General features: G+C 58.6%; 1 protein-coding gene across 14 annotated transcripts; it reads right to left on the bottom strand.

Annotated features, from left to right (window-relative positions):
- Positions 1–76: 76 nt before the first annotated feature.
- On the bottom strand, positions 77–18,263 carry ARHGEF19 (Rho guanine nucleotide exchange factor 19). 14 transcript variants are annotated; one of them, XM_070260896.1, is made up of 20 exons: positions 17,924–18,026; positions 17,428–17,589; positions 17,001–17,089; positions 14,122–16,191; positions 11,685–12,722; positions 10,194–10,631; positions 9,334–9,615; positions 9,086–9,194; positions 8,932–9,008; positions 8,368–8,630; positions 7,421–7,581; positions 7,165–7,317; positions 6,768–6,897; positions 6,550–6,624; positions 6,296–6,385; positions 5,959–6,119; positions 3,423–3,581; positions 3,017–3,096; positions 1,339–1,443; positions 77–923 (listed from the first exon to the last, which is right to left on the bottom strand). In XM_070260896.1, exons 6-20 carry the CDS (start codon positions 10,606–10,608, stop codon positions 766–768), a joined length of 2,418 nt encoding a protein of 805 aa, XP_070116997.1. In that variant the 5' UTR covers positions 10,609–10,631; positions 11,685–12,722; positions 14,122–16,191; positions 17,001–17,089; positions 17,428–17,589; positions 17,924–18,026; the 3' UTR covers positions 77–765. The 14 variants fall into 14 exon arrangements, with proteins under 14 accessions (XP_070116997.1, XP_070116999.1, XP_070116992.1 ...); XM_070260898.1 differs by having other exon boundaries at positions 12,645–12,722; XM_070260891.1 differs by having other exon boundaries at positions 11,685–16,191.
- Between the last annotated feature and the right edge of the window lie 3,129 nt (positions 18,264–21,392).

Below are 21,392 nucleotides of genomic sequence, written 5' to 3'. Positions count from 1 at the left end.
CTGTGAAGGAATGAACTTTTGTTGTTTTAAGTTGCCTAGTTTGTAGTAATTTGTTACAGAAGCTTTAAGAAACAAATACAAGAACTAATAAATTCTCTTTAATGTTTAGGCCTATTTGAATCTGCTGATTTGTTAACTGCAGCCCAAGGCAGTCTGACTGATATGCCGCCCCTCTCACCCACCTCTGGCTAAGAGGTGAACTCACAGAAGGGCAAATTTACAATGGGAGGCAGCCAGAGACCCTCCTGATCTACAGCTGGGAAACGGGGCTGGGGAGGGGACAGCATCAGAGGGCTCACGGACTCCAAGCCAAGGCATCAGGGGGGTTTATTTACAGACAAGTCCCGGCAACCAGGCCCCACACAGGCTCTGGCCAGAAGACCCCAGGTAGATATATAGGTCCCAGCACCCATCGTCACCAGAGCCGTTCCCAGCCAGGCCCCTGCCAGAGGGACAAGAGTCAGGCCGGGTGGAGGCATGGAAGGGAGAGGGCCCCAGTCCTTGCCCGATATCAGAGGTCACCCGTTGTGGCCCCCACGCCAGAGGGAGGAGCTGCCCTCGGCCAGAAGTGTGGACAGTGAGGAGCACGAGGACGGGGGAGACCCTCTCGAGGTAACTCCCTCCTGTGTCCAGCCTGCGCTCCCGAGGCCAGGCCACGGACCAGAAGTCTCAGCAGCAGGGGCTTGTGGCATGGAGACACTGCAGGCCCCTCCAGACCCATCCAGGAGCCGGCCGGGGAGCAGGGGGCCAGGCCATGGCTGCCCATCACACGGGGGGCTCCCCCAGTTTGCTGGCAGCACTCGCGATGCGCTTATTCTCCCGGAGGTTTCGGAGGCGGGCGCTGAGGCTGCCGATCTCTTCCACGTAGGCCTGGGGCACCCACCCTTTCTCACCATCCGCCAGGCGGACCCCCTCCAGCCAGCCTAGGGGCACACAGGCCGGGAGCAACATCAGTGGCATCTAAGGGACACCAGGGCCAGGTCTTCGAGGGAATACCTAGGCCCTGATGCAAGCCTCGTCTGCACCCCTGGGGCCGAGGTGACATCATCGCAGCATCTCCCAGCTCCAGGAAGGACCCTGCCTCTGGCAGTCTTGTAGATAAACTTCTGACCTGTTTTTCCTGACATCCGCCAAGAAGGGTATTTCCCACTCTCCCCCGTCAGTCACTCTTGATCCTACATGTCTATAAGCAGGAAGTTCCTCCTCTTGTCTAACTTGATTCTTGCATGCTGTGGTTGATCAACACTTGCATAACCTTTTCCTGTGATGTCTTAGCCATCCAGCTACCTCCCGCCCACTGGGCCCATCAGGGAGGCCTTCCCAGGAGGCCCCTCTCACCGTCACTGGTCCGGGTCCTCACCGCCAGGATGTCAGTCTTCTCTAAGGTCAGCTCGTCCGGCTGCAGTGCCTTGTACGTCCTGACACACTGAACCTGGGGGCGGTCTGAGAGCCCGAGGGAGAGTGAGGGGGTCCCCAGGGCAGGATGGGGGTGGGCAGGGATGGGCAGTAGGAGGAAGTGAGGGGTGGGAGAGCAGCCACTGCTGCTTCTTTTCCTCTGCCCACTCTTCTCTCTCACCCTGGACACAAGCCCAAGGTGAATCCAGTCCCTCTGGGCTTCAGTCACTGCCTCTGCTCCCAGGGCTCTCGCCTCCCCAGCTCCTTGCCCCTGACCTCTAGGCCAATGTCCAACTGCCCCCAGGCCTGCGCCAACAAAACAGTCATGGCCCCATCATCTGCCCCGATGGTACTCGGGTGCTCCCTCCAGTCCGCCCTTCTCAATTGGGATTCAGGCCACATCACTCCCCCGTTTACAACCCTCCAGGGTTTCCCACTCCTCTTACAATAAAGTCCACGGTCCTCCCGCAGCCTCCGAAGCCCGGCAAGGTGTGGCGTTGCCCACTTGCTAACCTCTGCTCCTCCACCTCCTTCCCCTCTGCCCCTCACTCATGAAGCCCAGCCACACTGGTCACCCTGCTGGTCATCAAACACTCCACACTCCCTCCTGCCTCAGGGCCTTTGCACTGGCTGTTCCTCCTTCCAGGAGTGCTCTTCCCCAGATCTTTTCATGGCTGCCCCTGACCATCCACCTCCTAGCCCAAACAGGACTCTTAGCTCCAGCCAGAGAATCTGCTCCAGCCCAGGGCCTCAGCTTCCCACTGCACTAGGCAGGCTGGTAGTATCAGGAAAACCACAGGCTCTGGGGCCAGACCTGTCTTGAATCCCAGCTCTGCCACCTATTAGCTCTGTGACTTTGGGCAAGTTGTTTAACATTTCTGAGTCTTAGTTTTCTCAGATACGAAGCATGAGTCTATCTAATAGAAGTGTCATGAGGATTAAGTAAAATAAACACATCTACAAAGCCCCTAGCACCGAGCCTGACACATGGCATGGCCCAGGTGGAAAAGAGCTCCCTTCCTTCCCCTTCCTTAGCTCAGCCCTAACTCCCACTCAAAAACCTTCAATGGCTACCTAGTACCCACTATACCGAGGTCTTCTCGAATTGGGCTGCACCCTGGCTTACCAGCCTCATTTCACACCCGGAGAAGCCTCTGTTCCAGCTGAGCAGATCCCCCACGCTGCCACCACCCCCATGCCCCACACGCCCTGGCCATCACTTCCTGTCCTCTTTGCAACTGATGCAAAGACAGAGACAGACCTGGGTTCCGGGCCCAGCTCTGCCACTTCCCAGCTGGGTGACCTTGAACAAGTCTCTTTCCCTCTCTGAACCTCTGTTTTCTAACTTGTGAATGAGCTTCTGTGGGAATGAAACGGGAGGAGAGAAAGGTTTTGTCAGGCCCAGGGTGCTACCTGTGCCCATGGAGTGGGTCTGTCCTATGTAAATCCCGCCTGTCTTTCGAGGTTCTGCAGAGCCGCCCCCTGCTGCTCCAGGCCGGGTGGTCTCTCTCCCCATTAGCCCTGCTGGCAACATGGCGCCCAGGATGGGAGGGAAGGGAGAGAGCCATGAGGTGCCCAGCCCAGGGGACGTGGGCCTGGTGTGTGGGGGGCAGGCTCCTACCTTCCCCCTCGCTGATGGCCTCCTTGTCCTCCTGGGGGCTGGAGGGGCACATGGCTGAGATCCATCGCTGCTTCTCACTTCTACGGGGAAGGAGGCTGAGCTGTCACAACATGCAAAGTGCGGTCTCCCAGGGCCAGGCTGGTGAAACCAGGGCTGGGAGAATGGGTACGACGTCCAGACCCGGGACCCAGGTCATGTCTTCCCCACCCCAGGGCCCATCCGATAGCCCTGTCCCCAAGCCTGTGTCCCGCCCGGCTCTGAGCATAAGAACAGAGAAGGCCCAGAGCCCCCAGATGCCAGCTCTGCTCAGGTCCTGCCTTATGCCACCCTGCTGAAGCCAGAGATAAAGGCCTTGTGCCTGCCCGGGGTGTGGGGGTCCTCTCTCCCCATCCTCAGGCCCACTCACTCCGTCCGGGCCCTCAGCAGGAACTGGTGCTTCATGTGCGGCCCGTGGAGGAGCTGAAGGAGGAACACGTGGCCAGGGATGCCCTGGAGCTTCAGGCTCAGGTCCTTTACCTGCAGCTCGGCCATCTTGGCGTGGACAAAAACAGCAAACTTCCCGAGCCTGCAGGGCCAGGAGAGGGAGGTCAGCCTGGCCCGCGCCCGGGAGCCCAGCCCCCTGCCCAGGACCAGGTGAGTTCTGATCGGAAGGCAGGAGAAGGGGTCGTGGGCCCCTCTAGCGCCCTCCTCAAGGAAACTTGGCTGCGCAGGACACCACCTCCCTGGCACCCAGCAGATTCCCCAAAAGGAATTGGGAGCTCCATTCCTGCCAGCTCGCCGACAGGGGTGGAAGGTGACAGAGCCCGGTCCCTGACCCCCGGGCCTGCTGTCAGCTTCCCTCTGAGCCTCTGCACTGAGCCCTGTCCTAAAGAGCCAGATGGGCAGCAACTCTGATGAGCCCTCTGCACTGCTCCGTGCCTGACTCTCTCTCTCACTGGTTAGGAGCTGAACTTTGTCTCCTGTTCGCCACTGACCCCTGTGCTTGACACCGCCTGGCCCACAATTTGGGTCCAACCTGTGGGAAGGATGGGTGGGTGGGTGGGTCCATGCGTCCTTCATCTCAACCTGCCTAAACAGAACTCAGTTTCTCCCAACGCAAAGCAGATCCCTTCACTGTTCCCTTCCAGTGACAGACCCCACCACGGCGCCCAAGAGGAAGCTCCGTCGTCACTCTCGCCTCTCCCCTCCCCCCACATCCAACCAGCAGCCCATCCTGTCTGTCTGTCTCCTCACTGTCCCCAGGATCCCCTTCTCCCCAAGTCCCTACCCCTTCCGGAGCATCTGCTCTCACCGAGGCAGCTGCAAGAGCTTCCATTCTGATCTCTCGCCTTCCAGTCTATTCTCCAAATTGGCCAGGAGCAAAACGTCACTCGTTTGCCTAACTTTTCATGCTCCCTACTGCCCTCAGAAATTCCAACCAAGGGGCCGGCCCCGTGGCCGAGTGGTTAAGTTTGCATGCTCTGCTTTGGCAGCCCAGGGTTTCGCCAGTTTAGATCCTGGGCGCGGTCATGGCCCCGCTCATTAGGCCATGCTGAGGCGGCGTCCCACGTGCCACAACTAGAAGGACCCACAACTAAAATATACAACTATGTACCGGGGGTATTTGGGGAGAAAAAGCAGAAAAAAAAAAAAAGAAGATTGGCAACAGTTGTTAGCTCAGGTGCCAATCTTAAAAAAAAAAGAAAGAAAATCCAACCTCTCTACCATGACTTTCAACATCCCAACTACCCTTGCCTGCCCTTCCCCTCTACAAATCCAGCCACAGTAAGCTTCATCATCCCCCAAACACACTCTGCTCTTATACCCTACTGTGAGTTTGCAATATCCCTCCAAACTCCTTCTCTACCTGGAAAACTCCTACTTATCCTTTAAAACCCAGCTCAAATGTCCCTTCCTCTGTGAAGCTTTACCGATTCTCACCCCACATCAGGGAATGCTACAGTACCAGTACACCCTTCCATCAAAACCCTGACCAGGTGGCTATGAGGATGTATTTTCACTGGTCTAAGAACTCCTGTGAGCAGAGAACAAGTCTCATTCATCTCTATGTCCCCAGCACCCATCAGAGGGCCCGGCACAGAACAGGGGTTCAGTGATGCTTTATTGAATGAATGAATAAATCAAGAATAAACTCTTCTCATAGCATCAGATGTCCATCCTTCATCCCACCCAGCTGCAAGGCTTCCCTCATTCAGGAAATCTTCTCCCTCATCCCAAACTCACAATAATCACAGCTAACACTGAGTCGTGTCCACTGCGAGCCAGGCACGGGGCTCAGCTCTTTTCATGCATTTTTCTCACACTGACCCTCCTACACGGTAGTCTGTATCTCACAGATGGAAGACAGGATGGTGCAGCAGTTACAAGTCTGGGACCCGGCATCAGACAGACCCGGCCTCCTCCTGGCTCCCGCACGTACTAGCTCCAAGCTCTCGAGAGCAACAAGGAGCCTCCTTCCCAGGGAGAAGTTTGGAGGATTAAAGGAAATAATCCACAAGCATGTCTGGCACAGAACAGGCGCTCAGTTCCCGCACCCCGTTGCCCCAGGTCAGTTCACTCCCTCACCTCTCGCTGGTGCTCTTGACCTCGGACAGTTTGGAGAACAGCCACTGCTTGTCCTGCGCCCCCAGACACTCGCTCAGCTATTATGATTATGACCCAGGGCAGAGCAGGGACTCCAAGGCTGTGCTCTTGACCTCTGCTCTAAGCGGCTTAAGCTCAGAGCAGCTTCAAGCCTTCTGCACACAGTCCAGCCCTTGATTCTCAAGGGTCTGGAAGATGGACTTGCCTCGAATTCTGACTTTCCTGCAGGACCCCCAGGGTTCAGGGCGCCATGCAGCACAGCCTACCACAGGCTCAGTGATGGACCGGTTGTGAGCCCATTGGTAGGGAAGAAGGAAGCCCAGCTCCAATCCACCTTCCGCCGCCCTTCGCCAACTCACTCCTTCCGCCGGGAGAGCAGCAGGCAGTCATTGAAGAGGTGCAGGTAGACGGCCTTGCTGGACAGCTTCAGCTTGGCAGGCGGCGCCGCGGGCAGTGGTGCCAGCTCCACCAGCTCCCCGTGCCGAACCAGCCAGCGTGCCTGAGAGATCAGCGGGAAGATCTGGGAGGGTGGAGGAGGCAGGGGAGGGCACAGGTCAGGCCCAGGGCAGCAGGCAGAGAGCACAGGACAGGGGAAGGGAGGGTGTGGGCAGTGATGAACCGGCCTGCAGCCCCCAGGAAAGCAGGGGACAAGAGCTGCCCCTTTGTGTGCCTGTCCCACTAGCCACGGACAGTCACCTTGCCCTCAAAGTGGATCTTCTTGCTCAGGTGGATGAGCTCCTCTGTCCTCTTCATGGACTGCACACTGGCGTTGCACTCCTGCACGAGCTGGGGAGGCCGCGGGTGGGTCACCTGGAACCCCCCAACCCCGGCTCCCGGAACCCAGCCTCAGACTCCCACCTGGGGACTGAAGGCCAGGCCTCTTTCGGAGATACACTGGGGTTCCAGGGAGGCCCTCAAGAGCCAGGCGGCCCCTGCCCTACTGAGCTCACCTCCTTGAGCGCATTGAAGGCCTTGGTGGCCATGTCTTCATCCTCAGAGCCCTGTGCTGTCCGCTTCAGGATGTTCTAGAGGGTGGGGTCAGTGCAATGAGGCAGGCCCTGACCTCCCCCAACACCCTGCCCAAGTGTGGGTGCCCAGAAGAGGCTGCGGAGGCCATGGCAGCACCCCCCTCGCTCAGCCATCACCGCAGCCTGTGCCCTCCAGGTACCTCCACCAGCATCTTGAGGCGGGTGATCCTCTGAAACGGCAGGATGAGGAAGGAGGTGAGAGGCAGACGCTGGCACACAGGAGACTCCTCCAGACGAGCCAAGATGCCAGGGAACTTGGGGTTCTCCAGGCTGGAAAATTGGGAGGGGTCTGGGCTCACGGGTGGGCCTGAACTCCTGGGATCCACGAGCCCAGCTGCTCCACTGGTTCTCCAGGTGCCTTCTCAGATTCTCCAGGACCCTCCGGCCCCATGGGGGTGGGTCTAGCTTTATCTTAGTCACAGAGCTCCTTTCAGGAACCCCTTACCTCCCAGGTCACCCTTCCTCACCCAGTCCTCTGCACCTATTCCTGCCTGAGACCCCCTCTGCCCTCCCCACTTTCAGAGCCCCCAGCCCTACAGCAGGCGCTGGTAGGTGCGCTCCTGGTAGGCCTGGTTGGTGACATAGGGGAGGTAGACGCGGCGGAAGGCTGGGCAGTGGCACAACACAACGTCGCACACGCTGAAGCGCAGGACATCTGCCTCCAGCCGCTGCTCCAGGTCCTGCAGGAACCTGAGGGGTCAGCAGGGCGTCAGGGCCAGGGCAAGATGGGAGCCCGGCCAATTGCGGGCTCGGTTCCCGCGCCCCGCCGCCCCAGGCCAGTTCACCCCCTCACCTCTCGCTGGTGCTCTTGACCTCCGGCAGTTTGGAGAACAGCCACTGCTTGTCCTGTGCCCCCAGACACTCGCTCAGCTCAGCCGAGCCTAAGAAGTGGCCCACGGCCACCGACAGGCTGTGGATGTAGGAGGCTTCGGACGTGATCAGTTCAAACTTGGCCTGAGACGGGGTGGACGCGGGGTTGAAAGGGCCGAGCCAGCCAACTCCGGGCACCCTTACCTCTCATATTCCCCTTTAAGGCCCAGACACCACCTGCTAAGACACAGCCGCACCTCGTGCCCACCCCTTCTCTAGCTTCACCCCTGATCTGGTGCCAGGCAGGGTGGGGGACCCGCCTCCTGCCGCGCGCAATTGTTCAAACCCAACTGGAGTCCTCGATTGCGCCCCTAGCTCCGCCCAGCGGGCCAGCCCTAGTCAGTCGATGGCCCTGCCTCTCGCAGGTGCGTCTTTCCACAGCCCCGCTCTCCCGCGGGCCCCGTCCCCACCACGCGTTTTCACTCCGGATGGCCCCACCCGTCCCATGTCCTTGCTGTCAGAGATCCCACCTCGTTAGGCCCAGCCTGATTCCGCCCCTCCTCTGGCCCCGCCCTGTCGTAGGCCTCGCCCCCGCGCCCGCTTCTCCGCTAGCCTTCGGCTCCTCGGCTCCTCGGCTCCTGGGCTCCTCGGCCCTCGCCCGCACCCAGCCTCACCTTGACAGGTCCTGGTACCCATCTTCCGTATTGACAGTCCCGCCGGCCCCGCCCTCTTGTGGCCCCGCCCTCCCTGCTGGGTCCCAAGCCCACCTCCTGCAATTTGCAGTCCCACTGACCTGGTCCCCTCGTGGTCCCGACCGGGCTCAGTCGGGGAACCACGAACCCTTGGCCCCGCCTCTTCTGTTGCCCCATGCCCTCCGGGCCCCAGGACCCCCTTCCTGGACTGGCAGCCCTGCCGGGTCCCGGCGCCCACCTCCTGCAGTTTGCAGTCGCGCAGGCTCAGTGTGGCCAAGACGCCGCTGCCGCGCACGTCGGGGATGTCCTGCCACAGCGAGAAGGTGGAGCCTCGGGCCGAGCGCTGCGCCCGGAAGGAGCTGCTCGGGGAGAGGTTGGCGCGCGGCGGCCCGGGCCCCTCCTCCGCGCCCTCCGCCTCGTCCCCCGGGCCCTCCTCCTCGCGCTGCTGCCGCCGCAGTTCGCGGGCGCTGGCCACGTCGCTGTATTCCTGGTAGAGGACGGCTGGGCGGGCAGAGGGGCGGGAGGGCCGTGGGGCGCTCGCCAGCACGGCCGCGCTCCTCCCCTGTTCCCCCCAAAGCCCGCCTCTCTTAGCAAGCCTTTCCGACGGCGGGACAGCGGGACACAGGGAATTCATTCATTCACTCATTCCACGAACACTGCTTGAACACCAACTGCGTGCTAACCCTGTGCTAAACACTGAGAATTCAGTCCTCTCCCCCTCACATCATCCCTACCTCGCAGCTCTCCAAACCCTGGTTTCCCAGGACCCCCAAACCTTCCTGCGTGACCTCCTCCCACGTACAGTTAAGGAGGAACCGTGACTGGCGCCGCTCGCTGGCGCTCCCAGAACCCAGAGCCGGCTCTTCTTGCGCGTCCAGCCTAGGAAAGGGAGCGTGTCAGAGCCCTTCTACGCCGGCACCCCGCCTTGGACCCGAGCCCACAGGGGGAGGTGGTACCTGGGCTCGGACCAGCCGCCCTGGCCCCCGCTCGTGTCAACAGGGGCTGGCATCGCCATACCGTCCACCCTCATTTCTACACTGCGCGACTCCCTTCCAGATGCTTTCCCTGGAGAGGGTAAGAGCTGAGGGTGGGTGGCCCCAGAGTGGCGCTGGGCACCCAGCTGACCAGCACCCAGTCTCAGGTGTCCAGTGAGTGGGCATCTGGCTCATGACCTGCTCTTAGGGCCCAGGGGAGGAGCTGGTACCTTCCCGAGCTGCTCCAGGGCTTGACCCAGGGGTCAGTGCCCTGGCTGTGGAATTCCGCCCCAGCCGCAAGGAAGAGTGCAGCCGGGTCATGAGCTCAGAAGCTGAGAAGCGCCTCCGCTCAGGCCCCTCGAGGCCAGCTCGGGTGGGCCCAGACAGCCCCAGCGGCCGAGGCTCCTCCGTGCTCAGGGCCTGCTCCGCTGCCTGGCCAGGCTCCAGGAAGACAGCATGGGCCTCCGGGCTGCCAGGGGCCTCTTCACGCTGGTACACCCGCATCTTGCGCCCTGCAGGGAGGTGGGGTGAGAGCACATGCTGGCATCCTCTGGGGTCTCTCCCCACCTCCTCCCTGCTGCTGCCCTGTGGCCCCGAGCATCTGGGGGACATGCCCAAAGGAAAAGGCCAATGTTTTTCCCTGTGGCCTCGAGCATCTGGCTGACATGACCAAAGGAAAAGGCCAATGTTTTTCCCTGTGGCCTCGAGCATCTGGCTGACATGCCCAAAGGAAAGGCCAATGTTTTTCCCTATGGCTTCGAGCATCTGGGGGTTGTGCCCAAAGGAAAGGCCAATGTTTTTGCCGGGATCTGATCCCCAGAGAAATGGGATCAACAAGAAGGGTGGAGAGAGCAGTGCCTGACTGCAGTGGGGAAAGGGCCAGGAGCCCAGGACAGCCACTAGCTTGCTGTGTAAGCTCAGACAAGTTAATTGTCTTCCCTGAGCTCTTGTTCCCTTATCACTAAAATCTACTGCTTGTCCTTGTCCCGCCTGTTTGGGGAACTCTGGGGCTTAGGAGTCCTAACATAGCCACCCAGCCTCTCCCTCTCCGCCACGCTGGGCCACCACCCCCTCATCCAGAGTGACTCACAGGCTGACTTCTTCTCTGAGCCATGGCTGGCCCGGCGCTGCGGCTGTGGGTGCTGGGGACTCCAGGGTCCCTCCAGAGCTGGGGGCTGGGCACTAGGACAGTGTGGCCAGCTGCCAGCCCTGTTGGGCCGCATGCCCCCACTGGTGGAGATCTTGTTGTCTGGACCTCCTGTAGATGGTGGCCATAGCAGCCCTTGGAGAGGAGCAGGGGTCCCCAGGGACCAGCGGCTGCCAGGAGCCCGCAGCTCCTCTGGAGCGACGGGGAAGAGATCCAGACACACAGGGCTTGGGGGCTGCAGGGTGGGCAGTTCCGCAAAGGACAGACTCTCCTGCTGGCACACAGCTACTGGGTGGCGGGCAGTGCCAGGCGGCCCAGCCAGGTGAGACTGGAGGGTGGCAGGTGGCCCACAGTCCATTCCTCCTTTGCTCTGCCACCCACCTAGGCCAGCAGGGGAGAAGGTGTCAAAGCCAGACACGGGACAGCAGAGCTGGCCAGTGAGCCATCATGTCCTGGAGTCCTGGACTAACCCTTGTGTACACATGTGTCCACACATCTTTACAAGCACATTCACACCCCTAATTATACAGTAATAACTAATACTTAACACTGACTGAATGACAGGCCAACTGCTTTACACACATCATCTCATTCAATCCTCATAACAACCCCGAGTTGATGCTATTATTATCCCCATTTTATAGGAGGGGAAAGCGAGGCACAGAGGTTGTTACTTGGTAAATGGCGGAGCCAGGATTCAAACCCAGGCAGTCTAGCTCCTGAGTCTGTGCTTTTAACCACCTTGTACATTTTCTAACTCCCACTGACTTATGGTCAGATATGCAGATACATACGTTGTCACACAAATCCATGTATGTCCCATGCACACACATGCATTTTCTCCCAAGTACACACATTGACATACACACTTTCACAGACACACTCAGATATTTCAAATTCAGCCTCACACACGCACATACACTTTTTTACACAATCACATATATTCACACAGACACTTTTTTTCACTCACACATGCTGACCCATCAGATGTTTACAAGTCCACTCAAGTTTCTCACACTCATGCACCAGGATGCGGACAAACACACAGGCCCAGAAGCCCTTGCTTTGGTGCCCCCACCTCCCCTCCCAGGCCCAGCATTACGGTTTTCAGCTCTGAGTGGTGCCCACACCCATGCCAAGCTGGCTGGGAGGATCACAGACTGGCAGGCGGGCCACAACCCAGATCAGGCTGGGCCACCCCAGGAGAAGGGCAGGGAGGTGCCCCAGCCCTTCAGCTTGTGGTGAGAGAGGGGTTCTTTCTATCCTGGCTCCGAGTCCCAGGATCGGGCCAGGGCTGAAGGATCCTCTCTAGGCAGGAAGTCATCCTCAGGGAGACTGCCAGAGCCTCAGGACAGGCCTAATGATCAAGGGGTCCAAGCCCCCACAGCCCTTGCCCCGTGGCCCTCCACTGGCTGCCCTCCTGCAGCCCCTCACCTCTCAGCCGCGGCCCGCTGCTGGTGTTTGGCTGCTCCGGCAGGGGAAGCCCTCTCACTGCCCAGCTGGCTGGGGGAGATCCCACCCAGACAAAGAGTTTGATTCATCAAACCCTGTGGTGAGGCAAGCGGGCAGGGAGGGAGGGAGCCGGCAGCGGGCTGGGCGGGGGCCTACCCTAGCCTGGCCTCGCTGTGGGCAGGCCGGGCAGCACAGACCCCCCCAGAGGCCCCCTGGGCCAAAGGGGCAGTGCCCAGCCTGGCAGGGCCAGGAGACCCAGGAGACAGAGACTGAGAGATAGAGGCCCAGAGAAACCGACCCCAAAACATTCAAAACCAGAAAACCACAGATGCTGAGACATTCAGGGCCCCAGAGATGGAGACAGAGAGACAGCGACACTGACAATTTCAGATAGACCAGATACTCAGAGACAGAGGTAAAGCCCAGAAAAACCCAGGGAGACAGCCAGACAAACATTTTGTGCCCTGCTGGGTTGCCAGTCTAGTGGGGGAGCCGAAAGCAAAAACAGCCACAATCCCAGCTGGCAAGAGCCAAGCCAGAGGAAACATCAGAGTAGAGCGCCGGGCTCAACTCAACCTGAGCAGTCCAGGAAGCCTTCCTGGAGGAAGTACTAGCTAACCGTTCAGCTGAAATACCCAGGGACCCAGTGCACACGGATAGGGAGAAGGCTGGCCTGAGAGACACAGTGACTGTGTCAGAGACCCTGGGAGACAGGGAGCGAGGAGAAGACCCAGTGGAGAACGGCAGGGTCTGTGACTGGGCCCCACTCTCTCTGCACAGCCCCTCAGAGAAGCTGAGCAAAGCGGAGAAGAGAGTTGCTTCCCTCTGCTCTCTTCATCCCTTCCTGGTGGTGTGGTAGGGGGGCAGAGGTTGGCTGCTCCTAAGGGACAGTTACTCCTCCAGGCCCCCCTCACGCCGCGCAGGGACGGCTTTAGCTTATACCTTAAACTTCTGTCCATCTGAGCAAGTCTCTCAGTTTCCTCATCTGGTAAATGGGATGGTCACGGTAGCTTCATAAGGCTGATATGAGAATTAGTTAGGATGCACGTGAAGCACCTAGCACTCCGTGGGACCTTTGTAGTTGATAGCGATTGTTCTGAGTATTATTATTAGTCTCTCTCTGGTCAGGGGGATGGCTCGGGCCTTAACACAGATGGGGAAATTGAGGCAGTGAGGCTAAGACACACCCCACTTTGTAGGAGTACGTGGCAGGAGACACAGGGGACCATTGCCACCAGACAGGCCTCCCTCTCCAGGAGTCAGAAGTCCTCTGCACTGAAGTCCCACTTGCTTCTCTGGGCACTCACATGCAAGAATACACACGCGCCCCTTCTCCCTCGTCTCCTGGGAGGTTCTCTTCACTTGGGTTCTGGAAGCCCCTGGAGGCAGGGAGGAACCTCCCCACCCTTGTCAGTTGCAGAGATAAATGAGCAAAAACATGGAACCCTTGGGGCAGGAGCACCCCCTATTAAAGCCTCAGAGGAGAAGGCTGGGTGAATGTCGTGGGAGGGGTGATGGAAGGCTTTCTGGGGAGACGCAGTTGAAGGCAGGTCCCTAGGGAGAAAGTCAGGCGTGAGCCAGCCTCCACCTTTATCCAGGCCAGGGGCAAAGGGAATGACCTATCTAGCTGGGAAGCCAGCCCTGAGGCCTTTCAGGGATGTGGCCCACTTAACCTCAAGGCTGGGGATCAAGGAGGGGCAGAGCTGTGTTCATATAGCGTGTAGCTCATGTTTGCTAGAAAAAAATCTCAGGAAGAGAACTGGCCCCAGATAGCAGAGATATTACCTGCCCAAGACACGATCACACGATAGTCTAGTCCCACTAGGCAAGGGTCATTCTGGAACCCACAGCAGAAAACCCGTGCCAAGGTTCAAGGCCCAGTGTTGACACAGAGCAGCTGTGTGGCCTTAGGCAAGTCAGAGTCTGTCCCCATCTGTAAAGTGGCCCATAAGGGCCCTCCTGCTGCCCCTCTAGCAAATCTGTGTCATCACGAGTGTCTCTATCGGCCAAGAAGGATGGGCAGGGGCCAAGGAGGGTCCCATCCAGTGGGCACTGCTAATCACATGGACAATGGGCCCACTTGGCAAAGTTGGCAGACAGGGTCCCTGGACGCTACCATGGTCCAGGGAAAGTGCCTCTGGCCTCCTGTGCCCAGCTGTTCCCTGCCCCCTCCCTGGTATCCCTTGCCTTGCTGCCCAGAAGAGAAGGATCCTGCCAGGACCCCTCTGCCCATTAAGGGACAAAGCCAAGTGGGAGGTCATGCCCAGAAAGGGGATCCAGGCCAAGTAGGCTGCAGAGCCCCAGGAGGCCATGAGTGGGTGGGGGCCAGGATCAGAGGCCAGGCAGGCAGCACAAAGGACTCCCTCGGGAAGAGTGGCGGGAGGAGGATGGGGCTGCTGGCAGCTGAATGGGGCCCTACCTCAGCCAGGGAGTTCCGTCTGGCCTCCGGCACGGTCCAGGCCTCCAGACCACCCTGGGGACTCTGGGGCTGCAGCCAGGTCCTCAGGGGGCGATGTCAGCATGGCCCCTGAGCCGGGCAATGCAAGCTCCTGGTTATTGTGTGGGGCGCGGAGGGGGAGGCGAAGGTGGAGGGAACCTTGCAGGCGGGCAGGCGGGCGGCTGTCTCAACGTGCCTGATCCCCGCCCCCCTTCCCCAGAACCGGTTTGGCCAGTCTGGGGTACAAGAGGGGGGCTGGAACAATGGGAGTCCTATGCCCAGGAGAGGCTCAGAAGGACCCCAGACCGACATCCTAAAGAAGAGGGAGGCACTGCTTTTCCTCCCAGGAGACAGGTCACCCCTCTTCTGGACCTTCTCAAATGTGAGATGTGCTCAGGGGGTCCTTGGGGCTGGGGAGCATCCTGGGAGCTTCACAGAGAACCTCCCAAACCTTGGGCTCTTCAGAGACCCTGAAAACTCCACAGTGTGCTGACCCTCTCTGAGCCAACTACAGCATCTATAAAACGGGGACACTAGTCTCTTAGGTTGGGAGACGGAAATCGTGAAAGTTGGTGTTGTGACGCATCTAGCATCATCCTGGCCAGCGCTTCCAGCGTCACCACTCCTCATGAATGTCCCATCCTCCCCTTCTGCCTGGAATGATCCATCTCACCATTTCTAAGAGCCTCCTCTACCAGAAAGCTAATATTCACGCTGCTAATAACTCTTATTGTAACTCACTAGGTGCCAGGCACTGTTCTGAGCACTTCACCCCTATTTATTCATTTAATTTCCACCACTACCCTACAAAGTAGATTTTGTTACTGCTCCCACTTATCAGATGAGGACGTGAGGCATGTATAGGTTAGGTCACTGGCATTATCCCATTTAAATCTCTCATCAGCTCTGTGAAGTCCCTATCTTACAGATCATGAAAGTGAGGTATATGGGATTAAATAACTTGCCGAAGGTCACATAGCTAATAAGAGTCAGAACTAATAATCAAATCCAGGTCTGTCTGGCTCCACCACCAACCTGTGTCCTTAACCACTGCACAGTACTGCCTCACCAGGCTTTGGGGAGGATCTGGTGAAAAGTGTGTGAAAGTCCCCTGGGAGGTGTCTCAGCTGACCTAAATAAACCCTGTTATTGTTATTCACACACTAGAGGCCTCGATGAACATATAGGGCAGGGGATCCAGGGCCCAGACCCCAATGAACTCTCCCCTACCAACTGGAGACCATTCCGTTCAGAGAGATTAGGTCCCTCCGCTTCCTCTCGTACACTTTGGCCCCCCAGAGCATTGTCACGTAATGAGGAGACACTGCACAGTGCTGGGGGGAGCTAGGTGTCCATGGAGAGGTGCAAGCTGGGGTGCAGAGAGAAGTTTATTGTCAGCATTGCACAAGGGCAGGAGATGGGAAACAAGGAGAGGGCGGCAATGCAGGACGAGGGGTCCCCAAGGAACCCTAATCCTCTCTTCCCAGCTCTGGGGGGACCTTGGGGCCGCTGGCCAAGGTGCTGCCCAGACCCCTAGCTGGAGGCAGAGGACTCCAATCGAAGGAGCATCCTGGGGGACCTAGGGTCCTGGAAGGGCAGTCGCGCTCACTCGCCTCTGCATCCTGGGCTCCAGGGACAGCGCTCCTGCTGCAGCGGACACAAAGCATGGCTTGGTCAGGCTGAGAAGGTTGGCCCTCCAGAGCAGGAGGGACTCTGTTGGGATTAATGTAAAAGAGGGCGTGGCGTGGGCGGAGCTTGGTGAAGGGCCGGGCAAAGCGATAATCGGAGGAATCTGGCCAATCCTCCCTTTGGGCGAGGCCAAACCAGAGGGCGGGGCAAGAGAGCTGAGTTACGGTCTGGGGGCGGTTCTAGGGGGCGTGGTCAGGGGTCGGACCAGGCTCGGCCGGCCACGCGGACCCAGAGCAGCGCCTCGCTGTTGACAGCCAGCGCCTGCTTGGCCAGGCAGCGCTCCCGCTTTATCTTGGTGGCCAGTCCGGCTGGCACGTCGGGCACGAGCCAGCTGATGAGGCGCAAGAAGAAGAACACCACGTGCTGGGGAGAAGGGGGGCCAAAGAGAATAATTGCCTTAGCAATCTTAATTTATGGAGCGCTCACTAAATGCAAGGCACTATTTGAGGGTTTTCCGGGTATTCATTCATCTAATCCTCACAACAAATCTATGAAGTGAGTACAATTACTACTCCTGTTTTACAGGTGAAGAAACCGCAGCATAAAGAGGTTGTCATTTGGGGCTGGCCCGGTAGCGCAGCAGTTGAGTTCGTACATTCCGCCTCTCAGCGGCCCGGGGTTCACCGGTTCGGATCCCGGCTGCGGACATGGCACCGCTTGGCAAGCCATGCTGTGGTAGGCGTCCCACATATAAAATAGAGGAAGATAGGCACGGATGTTAGCTCAGGGCCAGGCTTCCTCAGCAAAAAAGAGGAGGACTGGCAGTAGTTAGCTCAGGGCAAATCTTCCTCAAAAAAAAAAAAAGAATAAATAAAAGTCTTTAAAAAAAAAAAAAGAGATTGTCATTTGCCCAAAGACACAGAGGTATAATTCGAACCCCTTAACACTAGGGATCCTGTTCGAAGTAGGGCTAGAGAAAGACGATCCTGAGCAAAGCTGGAGGGAGTATGCTTCCTTTCCTTGCCAAGAGATAACAACATTAGTAGAGCAGCGATGTTAACTCAATGAGCACCTACGATGTGCTAGGCATTGCGCAAGTGCTTGATACTGAGTCTCCAGAACGACCCTATGAAGTAAATCCTATTCTATAACATATCCCGGGTTACAGCAGGTCGGCGGCAGAACCCAAACTTGAACTCAGGTGCGTCCGACGCACAGATGGCTGAGCCTACCTCGAAGGCGATGATGAAGCCCAGACGCACAGCCAGCAACTTCCAGTAGAAGAGGTGAGGTACCCTGCGCGCCGCGAAAGGCCTTGTACCTGGGTTGCAGAGGGCGCTGGGTTGCAGAGGGCGCGGGGTGTCGCGAGGCTCTGGACTCGGCGCCGGGCACTCCCGCCCCTCCCGGCCCTCGACCCTGGCCCTGCCCCTTCAGCGCTTTCGTCCAGCCCGCTCTGCCCACCAGTCCGCCCCCCAAACTCGGCTTCCGGCGCTCCCAGCTAGACCCCGCCCACCCCTCCCACAGGCTCACCGCCCCGCCTCCAGATTCAGCGCCCCACCCCTCCCAGACAGGCCCCACCCCAACCGAGCTCAGCGCCCCTCCCCTCCCAGACGGTCCCGCCCCCTCCGCGCTCCGCTCCCCGCCTGCTGGGTCTCCTGCCTGGTGGGTCTCCCAGCCTCAGGGCGTGCGGCAGCCCTGAGCAAGATAGGCAGGAGGCGGGGGCGCCGGCGTGAGGTTGACACAGCCGCGCAGGTGGCTGTGGTGTTAGTCCCGGTAGAGGAGACGCGGCAGGAAGTGCGAGGTGAAGGCGAAGAGGAAAGCCTGCCGGGCGGGAGGGCCTTCAGGACCCAATCTCCTAACTCACCCCCACCTGGGCCCAAATCCACTCTGCAGGCAGGATGAGTCTGCTCCTGGGATCCTGGCCCTCTGCCCCTATTTCCCAATCTCTGACTCTGAATTCCAGCCTCAGCCTGCATTTCCCCATTCCAGAGCCCCCTTCCCAGTCTCTGATCTCCATTTCCCCCTCTGACCTTGTATGACCCTTCTTTGCGCCACGCCCACATTCACGATGATGGAAAGGTGGGCTATGGCCTCAATCAGGAGTAGCCAGATCCCAATGCCCGTGCCTGCTCAGCCTCCGGCCGCCGGTACTCACACACGAGCTTGTGGGCGTCCAGTTGGATTTCCAGCCAGTTGTTGAGCAGAGCAAACAGGGGCACCAATGGGAAGGCCGCCACAAAGATGGTAATAAACCTAAACTGCAGCACCGGGAGGTAGGGAGTGTCAGGCCAGAGTCGCCTCCCCTGCTGAGCCAAGCCCCCAGGGACCCTGCTAGGCCTGGTACTGGTGGGCCACTGCTCACCCATCTCCAGGTACTCATCAAACAGACCCTCACACTCAAGGTGCCCATAGTCCTCCCCGCAGCACCCCAGCTCCTGCGCCATCTGGCTGTCCCGCAGCCCTGCCAGTTGCCTCTGCTGCCACCAGGCCTTCAGCTTCCTGGGCCAGGAGCCAGGAAACCAAACAATGCCATTTCTATCCTCCCACATCCCTTAAAGGCAGGCACCATGATCACTCCCACTTTACAGATGAGGAAACAGAAACTCGAAGACCTTGCCCAAGCCTCCCCAGATTGTAAGCTGTGGAGCCGAGGTTCCAATGCAGTCTTTTGGACTCTAGAGTCCAGTGCCTTTTTTTTTTTTTTTGAGGAAGATTAGCCCTGAGCTAACATCGGCTGCCAATCCTCCTCTTTTTGCTGAGGAAGGCTGGCCCTAAGCTAACATCCGTGCCCATCTTCCTCTACTTTATATGTGGGACGCCTACCACAGCATGGCTTTTGCCAAGTGGGACCATGTCCGCACCTGGGATCCGAACCTGTGAACCCGGGCCGCTGAGAATCAGAACGTGCAAACTTAACCACTGCGCCACTGGGCCGGCCTCTAGCACACTGGTTGATTTGAGTCCAGTGATCCTAACTCTGTGCTCCCTATGTGGTCATTCTTGGTCTCTGGAACCCCCTCCTCTCCCCAAAATACTGGAAAGCTCTCCTCTTTCTTGTTCAGCATCTCATTTAATCCTCTCAACTCCTTGGGAGTGATACTATCGTCTCCATCTTACACGTGAGGAAATGAAGGCTTAGAAAGAAGTAAAGCCACCGAGCTTACAAGGGGCAGCGCTGGGCCTTGTGCCCCTGTTTCCTAACTCCCAGTCAAGAGGGTTTCTGCTTCGCCCTCATAAAAGCCCTCCCCACAGCCTGACGAGGCCCACCCTGTGCCCCACCCCAGCTCCTGCGCTCACAGCACGATGAACTCCACGTTGCTGACCAGCTGTTTGCCCACCATGATGAAGAAGAGCTGCTGAGCGAGCTCGAGGAGGCAGCCACCGGGGCCGCGCTGTGATTGGCTGGCCCCATCTCCTGCCAGAGCATGGAGCTGGCCCCCTGCTCCTTGGAGCCCAGAGGGGCAGATCTTGTCCCCACCAGACCTGAGGGTATGATGACCCCCCACCTCCCAGGAACCGACCACCAGGGGTACTCACATCCTCGTTCTGCATGCCGAGTGGTGTGCCATACTGACCAGGTATCCCACAGATCTGTGGGCCCACTGCATGTCTTGGCAATGTGCCCACCCTCTCTGGAGCCAGGCCCGGCTAAACTCCATGCTGAGGCTGACCCCCCCTTCCCACTCTGCTTCCGAGCCTCTGGCATCCCATGCACTGAGAGTGAACTCTGGTGACAGGGCTACTAGGAGGCCTTGGCCCCCCCATCCTGACTCCCCCATCCCCCACCACTAGACCCAGAGGGCTGTGTTGCCAAGGGCCCGTGGGGCCACGGCCCATATCTGCTGCTCACCCGTTGAGAAGCCAATGGGGTATTTCTGGCCCAGGAAGAGGGGGTCATGCTGCTAACGGGCAGGTTCCTTTGGTGAGTCTCCCTCCCATTCCTGCCAAATGACAACGGCAGTTACACAGTAACACCACCTCCTGGGAGTCTAGCCCTTTAGGACTCCTAACCAGTCCTCTTTAAAAACTGGAAGCTCTTGGAGGGAAGGACTAGCTCTGGTTCATTTCTGTGTGCCCAGTGTCCAGCGCAGGGCACTCAGCAGGAAGGCCACCACAAAAGATGGGGATGAACCCCAACTGCAGCTTTGGGAGGTGAGGGTGTCAGGACTCGGGCACCCAGTGAGGGCTGAGTGAATGAATGAATGCAGGTGTTAGAGTTTCACATCCACCCAACGATGTGTTGGTATGTTACCGTTGAGAAAATTGAAGCCCAGGGAAATTAAGGACCATCTTTGGTCAACAGCAAGACCTTGGTAGAGACAAATCTGGAGGCTGAAGGATGCTGCCGCCCTGCTGGGCCCCTTCATTGGGAGGCATCATTCTCGGGGGATGGGGGAGTCCTCACCTGCCTTTGAAGAATGCCACATAGAAGGGAGAAGAGTAGAAATTGACAAACTGGAAGATAAAGACTTTGAAATTAAAGGCATCTTCATGGAGGGTCTGGGCTCTGTGCATCTCTAGGCAAAGGGCAGAGCTGGTCAGTGTTCTGCTGGGTGCAAGGGAACAGGCACAGCCCATCGAGTCAGCCCTTATGCTCCTGTCCCCAGCACACCTTCCCCTAATGCCAGCCATGCTCCCTCATTTGAGCAGGCTGAGGACACCAAGGTGGGAGCTGCAGGCTTTGAGGTGAAGGGAGCCCTGCCCCAGGGCTCCCAATTCTCAACGGATGCCGGAACACTCCTGCAACCCCCTGTCCTCACTCACCCCAGCTAGTAAGCTGCTCAGCCAGCGAGGTACAGACCTGGCCCAAGAGGAGGATAAGCACCAGGTTGAGCACAGTGCTGTGAGGTTGGCAATGTTGCAAGCCTAGGCAGAGTGATGGCCATCACCTGGAGCCCAGCCATGTGGGGGGATGGAAGGAACCTGAGGATGGAACATTGGGCCTGGAGCCTGGAACAGTGCTCCCACCCTCTGTTGTCCCCAGGGGCACTCACTTGGGTCATGAGCACGGGGTTTCCCATGTGGAACATTGCAATGCTGATGATGCTGCAGTAAATGATGACAGACACCAGGAAAATCATCACCACACAGAGCTGGGGGCCAGCAGGGAGGGTTGTCAGAGCTGGATAGCAGGCCACCATGGTCCCAGCCCCCCATAGAAGGGATGGTCCTTCTACAGCAAGGGCCCAAAGCCCGGTCACCATGATGAGCATGGCTGCAGGGCCGGTGAGTAGGCGTGGAGGGCAGGTGCGGGGTGGGAAGTAGGGCTCCTTCACACCTGTCACTGGGTTCTGGGCCATCTGCAGGGATAGGGCAGCAAACTCTGGATGTGGGCACTCCTGTCAGAGGGGGCAACAGACATGTGCATCCTGGGGCCAAGAGGCTGGGTGTCATGACCCTGGGGTGGCGGAAGCCCCCCGCCTTTTCCTGCTTGCACAGGGAGCTCTGGAAGTGCAGGAATGAGGTCTGATTCATTTTTGTTTCTGCAGGGCCTTTTTCCCCCTGGGCCTGCTAAGAGCCTGTGGATGGATAGATGGGTGGAGAAACAGGTGGGTAGACAGGGAAGTAAACAACGATGATGCCGTGTGGGAGAGGGTGGGATAGACTGATGGATGGGTAGGCAG

This window comes from Equus caballus, chromosome 2, assembly GCF_041296265.1.
Source record: "Equus caballus isolate H_3958 breed thoroughbred chromosome 2, TB-T2T, whole genome shotgun sequence".
In the NCBI taxonomy this organism is placed as follows: Eukaryota; Metazoa; Chordata; class Mammalia; order Perissodactyla; family Equidae; genus Equus; species Equus caballus.
The sequence above is the reverse complement of the archived record's forward strand: the minus strand, read 5'-3'. Positions and strand labels throughout refer to the sequence as shown.